This window comes from Macrosteles quadrilineatus, unplaced genomic scaffold (assembly GCF_028750875.1).
Source record: "Macrosteles quadrilineatus isolate MER2022 unplaced genomic scaffold, UCM_ALF_1.0 Scaffold_5__1_contigs__length_97177068, whole genome shotgun sequence".
NCBI lineage: Eukaryota > Metazoa > Arthropoda > Insecta > Hemiptera > Cicadellidae > Macrosteles > Macrosteles quadrilineatus.
In genome coordinates, this window is record NW_026542598.1 from 85,774,384 (window position 1) to 85,784,646 (window position 10,263).

A 10,263-nucleotide genomic window follows, 5' to 3' on the forward strand; every position below is an offset into this window, starting at 1 on the left:
TTAAGAGTAAGTGTTGAATATAAGATTACTCTGCGATGGACCAAAATTTTTTGAGGCTAAAATATCTGCATGACGTCACATTTTGTTTTGTCAAAGAATATATTTTCTAATAAGGCAAACGAACCTGCTTTCTGGGCGTCTGTATATTTAGCATCCCCAGTGCCAGCACCGAGCTGATCTGTTGGACCATTTGTAATACTTTGGCCTTCTCCATTCCCATTGGGTCCATGGCCAAGTCTTTCCAAAAGCCTTTGGATTCCAGGCTTTAATTCGGGATCTTTGTCTGCGAATAAACAAATCAACAAAACAATGGATACGGGCAACAAAAACAGGAAATTCCTTTGTGTAAATAGCTGTAGAATTTTGCCAAAATATCTATAAATGTTCGTATTGGTAACCTCAACTTCCTGCCGTGGATTTAATGCAAGTAAGAAAATATCTATGAAAGTACGGTGAAAATTAGTTTATAAATAAATAAATCTGTGTCCTGTATTCAAAACTTGCTATAATCAATGCTCTTAAAATTGTGAGTTTATTAGCTATTTGTAACAGTTGGCGTGATCTTGGCCTGAACCAAGTGTAACCGTGTGGTTATACATCTGGTCAGGGTAATATTTTGATTTTTAGTATGGTATATTACCTGGAGTTAACTGATTTAGTGGTAAAGCGTAAGGCTTTGGAACCTGAGGTTGCGGGCTCAAATCCCACCAGTGACCGGTGGTTGAACATCCGGTTATCGTAATATTTCGGGATTTATTATGGAGTAATATTGGGAGTTAACTGGACTAGTGGTCTTTGAAGCCTAGGTCCTGGGTTCTAATCCTAGTAACCGATTGTTTCAAAAGAATAATACTTCTTATGGCTAATGGCTAAGCTAATTAGAGCACGTTCCCGCCAAAATCAGCTGTTAGTAGTGTACAAGGTCAGGGTAGTGGTGACATAACCTCAACTTTTCGCTAAGATCGAAATGCATACGTATTGACCTCACTGTATTGTAATATGACTTAATGTATGTAGTCCAATACCAAATGTATCAAACATAACCTCACTTTTTGTAGGGACTGTAGTGCCATATACCTAAACAAGTCTAGACATATTGGAAAGTACTGTATTTTAATAGACCTGGCTAATACACAATCACTTTCGTAGAAGATTGCCGGATTTGTAATCCAAAATAGAGACAAGTACATCTAAAAACTAATGAGTAACTGAATTAAAAGGGTAAGAGGTGTGGAAACAGTTTTAAAAATCGCTATCCAAACATTTTTAGAGTTAAGAATAAAATGTAAAAATCATTTACCTCTTTGCGGTTAAAAAAATCTGGATGTCAACAATTAATTCTCTGTGTCTAAAAATCTATTGTCTATTCCTAAGGCGCGTGTACCTGTTTTACACTACTGTACCTGGAAGTACCGGTTTCCCAATTCCTCCGGTTCCGGTATTCTGTGAAATTTCACTATTTCCTTTATTTCTATTAGGTCCTTGATTTTCTCCTTTGCTAAGCGACTTTTCCACCTTTTTATTTTGATCATCCGGTTCATGGGGTACACCATTAAGGGCTGAAATAAACAGTGAATCGTTTATCGTAGACAAAATAATTTCAAACCAACATAACTTAAAGTTGAGATTGAGACTTGCAAGTAATTTTTATTATAAGTATTCTTATCTAGAAAATAGGAAGATAATGATTGTTGTACAACATGTTTTAAGACAAAATAATTTTTTTTCATTCATTATCTTTTTTTGTATGTTTTAAAAAAGTGAAATTTAAAATTTGTAAACAAATAAATAGCAATCGATATTGAAAAGTCAAAAGTATTGCTGAGATTACAGTAAAAAATGAGTTGCTGATCCCTTCGACAGTTCAACTGAAGTTTATGGAGGCTAAAATGACTTCACATCTCGTTTTCTTAAGGAATCCGTTTTTTACTAGGCGAACGTACCTGATATTTCGGCTTCTTTATGTTTAAAATCCCCAGTTCTAGCACTAGGCTGATCTGTTCGACTATTTGTAATACTTTTGTCTTCTCCATTCCCACTGGGTCCTTGGCTTCCCTCATTTTCTGAAGGGCTTTCTCCAAATCCTAAATAAATGCCTTTGAATTTTAGACATTATTTTGGGATATTTGTCTATGATTAAACAAATCAACATCACAATGGAACAATGCCAACAAAAATAGAAGATTCAGTTGTGTAACTAGCTGTGGAAACTTTACCAAAATACCAATGAATGTTCGTCTTGATGATAGTAAGGGCAGTAATACTAATAAGTTGTTTACATGCAAATTTTTACTGATTTCCAAGGAGGGTTTATATTTATTATCTTCTCGAAGAGATATGCATGAATAAAATGAATGAAATAATATGTTTATTTTTCTCATAATCTACAAAATGAATAAAATACACATTGTTAATACAAAATATAAAATTAAATTTAAAAATAAGAATATTTTTTGTATTACCCTATTTGATTTATTTTAAGAAAATCAACAGACGTTGGCAAGTGCTGCCTGTGCTTCTGCTGGGCTGCTATTAAAAAAATTTGTAAACCAAATTATAATGGAATATATAGAATTAAAATAAACTGTTGCTTTAAAAAATATTAGTTTAAAATAAAAAGTGAAATTTTTTTAACTTTTTGTGGTTAAAAAATCTGCATGTCCACAATTCTCTGTTGACAAGGTTGTTATCTGTTGGTAAGGCACGTGTACCTGTTTTTACACTACTGTACCTGGATCTACCGGTTTCCCAATCCCTCCGGTTCCGGTATTATGTGAAATTTCACTATTTTCTTTATTTCCATTAGATCCTTGATTTTCTCCTTCGCTAAGAGAGTTTTCTGCCTTTTCCTTTCTTTTCTTCAATTCATTTAGTACACCATGAAGGGCTGCGAATAAACAGAGAGTCTTTTAGATGTTCAATAATTAGCAAGTAACTAAAATAAAATAATTTCAAACTAACATAATTTAATAATTGCGGTTGAGTCTTGCAATCAGTTTCTCTTCAGTATTCTTTTCTAGGAAACAGAATGATGATGATTGTTGTATAAACTTCACAAAAGTAACATTTCCTCATTCAGTATCTCTTTTTTGGAGATAAGCAAAAGGAAATAGCCTATTTAAAATTTGAAAACAACGAAACAGCAATCGCTATAGAAATATCAAAAGTTTTGCTGAGTTTAGAGTAAAAGTTTAATATCGGATTACTTTAATGGTTCAACCGAAGTTTCTGGAGGCTAAATTATCCGTACGAAGTCACATCTTGTTTCGTCAAAGAATTCATTTTCTTAAGACAAACGTACCTGCTATTTGGGCGTCTGTATGTTGATCATCCCCAGTGCTAGCACTAAGCTGATCGGTTAGACCATTTGTAATACTTTGGTCTTCTCCATTTCCATTGGAACCGTGGCCAAGTTTTTCCAAAAGCCTTTGCATATCAGCCATTAGTTCGGGATTTTTGTCTGTGAATAAACAAATCAACATCTTAATGGATACGGCCAAAACAAGAGACAATTCCTTTTCATCACTCCATACTGAAAGTAACTATTTTCGATAACAGCTGAATCAAAGAAAGTTGTTGTTTCCCAAGTTCTAATTTAGAACGAGGGAAAATCGATCAGCTGATTTTTCCCCGCTCTAAATTTACTTTCCCTCGCTCTCGATTAGTTCTCCATTTATCCACTACGCGCGCAAGTGCTTTGTTATTGTTTATTTTAATCATTAAATCAGCTGATTTCATTTTTGAACAATATAAATGTATACAGAAACAAGCATTAGTTTTTTCGCTGTGTAAATCAGCTGATTTCTTTTTTGGACAATATAAATGTGTACAGAAACAGGCATTAGTTTTTTCGCTGTGTAAATCAGCTGATTTCTTTTTTGGACAATATAAATGTATACAGAAACAAGCATTAGTTTTTTCGCTGTGTAAATCAGCTGATTTCATTTTTGCACAATATAAATGTATACAGAAACAGGCATTAGTTTATTTTGCTGTGTTTTATTATAGGGTGTGTTTGAATTTGCTCACTATTGGACTACATATTGACTATTGATGTAGACATCCCATCTATTTGGACAAGCAGCTGTAGCCATTTTATTTAAAGACCGTAGTTGGTTGTGTGAGTCAGTCACAGAAATCGCTAGTGTCTAAAAGTATATTTCTTACCTTATTTTTGTTTCTGACGTAGTTGGTGGGCTATAATAGTTGCTATAGCTCACACAAAGACGTTCCATTATTGAAACTCATCATTAGTAGTTCTATACTTGTAACTTGGTAAAAACAGTTGGTGTATTCATCGGAAATAAGTAAATTTGGACCAGCACAATCTGTCGGTGGCAAACATCATCTACGAAAATTTTGATTGAAAATCTGGCCACAACACCCAGTAAAATAGCGTAGAATATACGTACTTACCTTTCGTGTCCGAAAGAAGGCTGGCTATTTCACTTTCGGTGGGAGGTTCGTCTGCGGTCGCGAGCTCGTAGAGCCTTTCCCACAAAGAATTAAGTAAGCCTACGAAAACATAAATAAATCCGAATTATAACATCCAAATAAACGTTATCAGCAAACTGGCAAATACTTCCTCCCATTTCAATAATCCTTATCACGGGCAAGCGGTGGGAGTAACTTTGATATGTTAAAAATCACAAAAGTTACAATCATTTTTGAACGAGCAATGGGGTTGTACCATTTTGTTTGGAGTTAAAAGTCTGTGACATGTAATAAATTTGTAATAACTCTATTTAACGCAGTTAGATGAGTTCGCGTATGCTTGAAAGTAATCCTCAATTTCGACGGGTTTCACGTAGTTTATATTACAAGCACAATAACCTTGGTAAGTTTGGCTAAAATGTGTTCAGCCGTTATTGCATGATTCAATTACACAGTTTGCATGAGGCGCGATCTCATAGCTCCGCTCAGTTAATAATTATTAACATAATTGTATTGCAACACGTGATCTTATGTAGATGGTAGACACAGTAGGCCTACTTCTAACACCACCCAAAATTAAAACTCTAATGTTTGACCAAAGCAATACTTTCTCCATTCTACTATAGAGGGAGAAAGTAAAAGAGTAGGAGCCAATGTACACCAAAGCATATTTGAGTCCCAAATTCCATCATAGACAAAACATAAAGAGAATTTTAATTCCTAATACTAGCACACAGTGAGGCTCTTTTAAGTTTGTTAGAGCAAAAAATTGTCATAGATTAAAAATATAGGTATAAGCTCAGAGACTAAATAATTTGATTATTGAGGTCAATCGCTGTAAATCTTTTACTTGGCAAACTTCGTCTGCTAAATTTGACTACGAAAATAAAATAAATTAACATCGTTAATCGAATAAATTTGTTTTTTTTTAATGTCAAGTTGTATACTTTAATACTCTTAATACTGTATTAAGATCAACGTACATTATTTGAATTTTAATACAAATTTAGCTATTTTAACTCAAATGTATCATTTCACTGGCTAAATAACACCAGATGTATAATTATCCTTAATATTTTCAAAATAATTTGTTGAATACATCACTAACAGCAGTTTGTTTATTTTGAAAAAAAAAGATGGAAGCAATTTCGTTAGTTTATTTGGGTAAACAATATAGGCAACATTTGTGTGGGAAACAATCTAAAAGAATAGGGCAGGGCGAAATAGTATATTTCGTACCTAGGGCCGAAAATGAGGTTTTGCCGGCTCGAGATAGTTTTTAAATAAAGATAGTTTTTTTTTAAATCGATCGAGAGCTGCAAGCCAACCTTCAATCCTTGGGGTACGAACGCTATTTTTCGCCACACTCGTGGTGCACTATTACCACTATTTACCACTATAATAATGCACACTGATAGTCAACACAACTACAACTTTAAGGTTATGTGAAGAAATAATTTAAGGAATCAGCAAAAATAAAAATAAAAAGTTGCTAGGCACCGGTGACAATAAAACAATTCTATTACAATGTTATGGATACTGATTGTGCATTCATGCACAACATTCATTCATAACATGCATTCATGTTTTAAGTAAGAAAGCGGGCAGCTGATTTTTCCATCCTAGAGATGTGAAAACCTACTTGGTCCCCAAATAACGGTGACAGCTGGCATGGCCAGCAAAACGTAACTTTCAGCCACCAGTATGTAAAACCGCTAAAAACATCATAATGTGGTGAAAAAATAGTTAATTGAAATTGCACTAAAAACCAGCTGTTTTCACTGTGTGATTCCATAATAATCCCTTAATCACTTGTAACGAGTAGATCATAACTCACAACATTATGCACAAGATTTTAAAAACAAATCGATGAGTTTCGTAAGACAATACCTCGATTATGAAAGACGCACCAGATGAGAATAATAATAGCCATATACGATTTGTTCATTTTGTGTTCATACGTCCACCTCCTAACGCACAACACACTTTATGAAATGGCGTCTACACTGACTTTGACGAGTGCGACAGTTGGTGAAAACAAGTGCAACTAAGTAAACAGTGATTAAATCGAACAGTGATTAAAGTATATCCTCAGTGAATCTGCCGCTATTTCGTGATATTTGCGAGGATATTTTTAGTCAATAACATATTTATTGAGGTTTACAGAACAGCGAAGCCTCGTTAACAAGATTCTCAGTAATAAAACATACTCCGTAGTTAGTCTAGACGAAACTTCAACACGGATATATCCACAACGTTCCCCCCTGTACTTGCATGGTTTTTATTGTATGACACAGCATTCTTCCCGATTATCGAAAACATGTAGCCTATTATAGGCGTTCTTCCTTGAATAGAATAATAATAAATGATTATTGAAGCTAACCCCATGGCCGTAAGGAATAATTATAACTTTGAAATTGATATGTCCGTCTTGTTTCATAATAACAATTTTCTAAGATCAATAAAGCATAGATTTTTAAACAAAAAAATTAAAACTCATAATGAATTCATCATTTTGTTCAAACTATAAAAACTTGCTTGACATTTGAATACAATATTAATATTAACAGCTGGTTCATTAAAAGCAGTGTAAACTATCTTATCCTACTAATATTATAAATGAGAAAGTTTGGATGTATGGATGTATGTTTGTGACAAGTAACGCGAAAAATACTGATCGGATTGGGCTGAAATTTGGTATGATGATAGCTCACATTCCCGATTAACATATAGACGCATTCTTATCTCAAAAGTCCTATCGGGCTCCACCCCAGTGGCTCTGGAGTTTCCCATGTTAACCTTATGAGTATTCATATTTAAAGGGAATTAAAGAATCTAGCCAGCTGTTTCAACTAAAAGAGTCGGTTCTATGATATGCAAAAGCATTAAAAATTTATAAGATTTACCAACAGGGTGCAACACTATTATTTTTTTTTCTTTATTTATGAAAACAGCAAATTTGAACTAAGCAGCAACAAAAAACTGTCATAATGAGAACTGTCAAAGTAGAATTGTTTACAGTTATGTTTATGTTTTTAATTTCATGAATAATTTATGATATTTTGCGAATTTTTAATAATCTATCTTTCTTTATTGTGTAGGTGAAGTAGTAGAACATTATGGCTATGGTAGATGTGTAATACTATGGTATACCGTAAATTTGAGGAAGCAAATTTTCTCAAACCGTGTTTTCTCACATCGCAAACGCAAAGATCGGGTATAAACTGCAATAAGCATTTTATACTTATTTGCCAACCCCGTACGAAGGACGGGTACTCCTTTTGCTCAGGTATTTTTTGCTAGTTACAAAAAATCCCTAAAGTAATACATAATCACTAGGTATGAATAGATCATAACTCTCGACAGTGCGCACGAGATTTTATAAACAAATTGATGAGTTTCGTAAGACAATTTACCTTGATTATGAAAGTAGCACCAAATGAAAATAATAATAGCCATAGACGATCTGTCCATTTTGTGTTCATACGTTCACTTCCTAGCGCACAAAAACACACACACTTTATGAAAATCGTGGCTACACTGACTTTGACGAGTGCGACAGTTGGTGAAAACAAGTGTAGCTAAGTAAACAGTGATTAAAATAAAGTACAACCTCAGCGAGTTTGCCGCTATTTCACGTTATTCGCGAAAATATTTTTGGCCAATAACATATTTATTGAGGTTTACAGAACAGCGAAGCCTCGATAAGAAGACACTCAGTAACAAGTAGGATGGATTTCACACGACTCTTAATCACATGTTATTGCAACGTCGATAAAATGTCAACCTTGATAACGAGTGTCCTATTTGATCATCTCCATGATAGACTCGTTATCGAGGTTCTGATGGATAAGGTACGTCTAAATACTATTGAATAAATGTAATATAATTAAAACAATTGATATTTTTAGACAGATGATAAACTTAACTGAATATTACTTTTATTTAGTTTTTAGCAACGGTCTTCTATTTCTGTAAAATTCTTGATTAGCCTGGAGATACCATGGTATCTCCACCAGTAGTACCATCAGCATTTGGTGGTAGTACCCACATACTAAATTTCATAAAAATTCGGGGTGTGGTCTTTAGCTATGTACACATCTGCACTCACATTCAGACACACACACAAACAGACATAGAAACAAATTTTTGGGTTCAGGAGGACCCGAAACGTATATTCACCCAAAACTCAAACTCGAAAACTTTGACGAAAACAATACAGTATTTTCTACAGAGAGGGTAATAGAAAGACTCCCTTGTGAAACTAACTTCATATACAGTTTTTGGACGAAAAATGCACATATCCAACTATGAAAAATTGTTAACACTGTATTAGTAAAGGGCGATAGAAATGGCCTTAAGCAACATTGCCAACTTAAACATTAGGACGCGGGTGTAACTTTCCGGGACATGTGAGAAAGTTTGGTTGGGCGTAATGCAAGCTACAATGTAAAGCTTATTACATTTCAGGATTTAAAGTTCTTAATTTCTACTTTATTAACTAGGTCGGAAGGTTTCCTTTTACTTTTACCTTTAAATTTCTTAACCGATTTGTGATCGTTTTTGTTAGCTGAGTTGTGACTATAACGTCTTTTATTTCGGCAAGGTGATGGGTTCTTTTTCTTCTAGGCACTAGGCACGAGCCCGGGATAGTTTTTCACAACTTTACCTAGGAGTTGTGGCATTATAACTTAGTTAAAAATCGATTGGGGATTTTGGTGGAATTTGAACCCGGGACCTCAGGGACCGAGTTCCCGCGCTCTAACCACTAGACCAGCTGCTCCCCAAGGAGATGGGTTGGATTCCTGACATATTCAAACTTGTTTTAGGGGTATGAAACGCTTCGATTTGGGAGTTTTTGGTGTAAAATGAAACCGGGCAAACTTAAAACAAGTTGCACGTAAAATACCATGATAGTGCTTTAAAACAAAATGTGGGTTTTCATTAGACATACTTCATAGTGCAATAGGTTTTGATTTATTTCGTCCTTATGCAATCATTGTTATATTACGTTCAGCTGATTTTCGTATTCAAGAGTAACCTATATCCTCAGGTCAACAAACCTTAAGTTGTTATCGAAGGACTATACAGCCTCAAAGTTTTAGACCTGAGTATGTACTTTTGAGTACGAAACCAATTTTCATTTACCACATACACATCTTAAGCATCGAGATTTTTTTCCTCTTTTAACCTTGCATTTGCCCGTCCACATAGACTACAGATCTGTGCGTGGAACGTGTCCAGTGAATAACGAAAAATATCCTAACACAACATAAAACAATTAACAGGACTTTTATTAATAACATGCATATGGCAAGTTTCGGATAAAATAACGTTCAGAACGTCACGTGGTTTACGTCACGAACCACGTGGGCGTTACAGAAGCGTGACGTAACAGTGTCAGTTGCAGGCAGCTCTGCTTGTTGTCATTGTGCGTCATGGTTCTGTCAAACTCGTTTATTATTTTTCGAGTCAGTCAAAGAATGGGAGGTTGAAACAATGACTGGGTTGTAGGCCGCACACAAAATAATACTATGCAATACTTAAATGTAAGTAATTGGTTGGGAAAATAATTAGTATTGTTAGCCTCTGGTAACCTAACAAACATGGTACCATGATTGCTAGAAAACAACAACTCAAGACAAAAAAGTACTGTGATTGGAATTTCTCCCATTTGTTTTGATTTTCAGTTTATATTTTGATGTCACCAACATGGCAATCTATAAACCCATGTTAATCTTTTTAATTTTAAATTTATTTTTTGTGCTTATTTTTTAGCCTATTTTAATTTATAGAGGGATTCTGCACATCTACAGGCAAATATTATCT

At 34.4% G+C, this 10,263-nt stretch overlaps 1 protein-coding gene across 4 annotated transcripts in view; it reads right to left on the bottom strand.

Annotated features, from left to right (window-relative positions):
- Window positions 1–7,955, bottom strand: part of LOC128994629 (hornerin-like) — a 29,683-nt gene extending 21,728 nt beyond the window's left edge. For all 4 annotated transcript variants that reach the window (XM_054419303.1, XM_054419302.1, XM_054419300.1 and 1 more), the window contains exons 1-7: window positions 7,851–7,955; window positions 4,417–4,515; window positions 3,302–3,460; window positions 2,732–2,887; window positions 1,944–2,084; window positions 1,404–1,559; window positions 125–283 (exon numbers count right to left, since the gene is read on the bottom strand). In XM_054419303.1, the coding sequence (XP_054275278.1) occupies window positions 125–283; window positions 1,404–1,559; window positions 1,944–2,084; window positions 2,732–2,887; window positions 3,302–3,460; window positions 4,417–4,515; window positions 7,851–7,908 (928 nt within the window). In that variant the 5' untranslated portion in view covers window positions 7,909–7,955. The remainder of the gene's footprint in view (window positions 1–124; window positions 284–1,403; window positions 1,560–1,943; window positions 2,085–2,731; window positions 2,888–3,301; window positions 3,461–4,416; window positions 4,516–7,850) is intronic.
- Window positions 7,956–10,263: the final 2,308 nt, after the last annotated feature.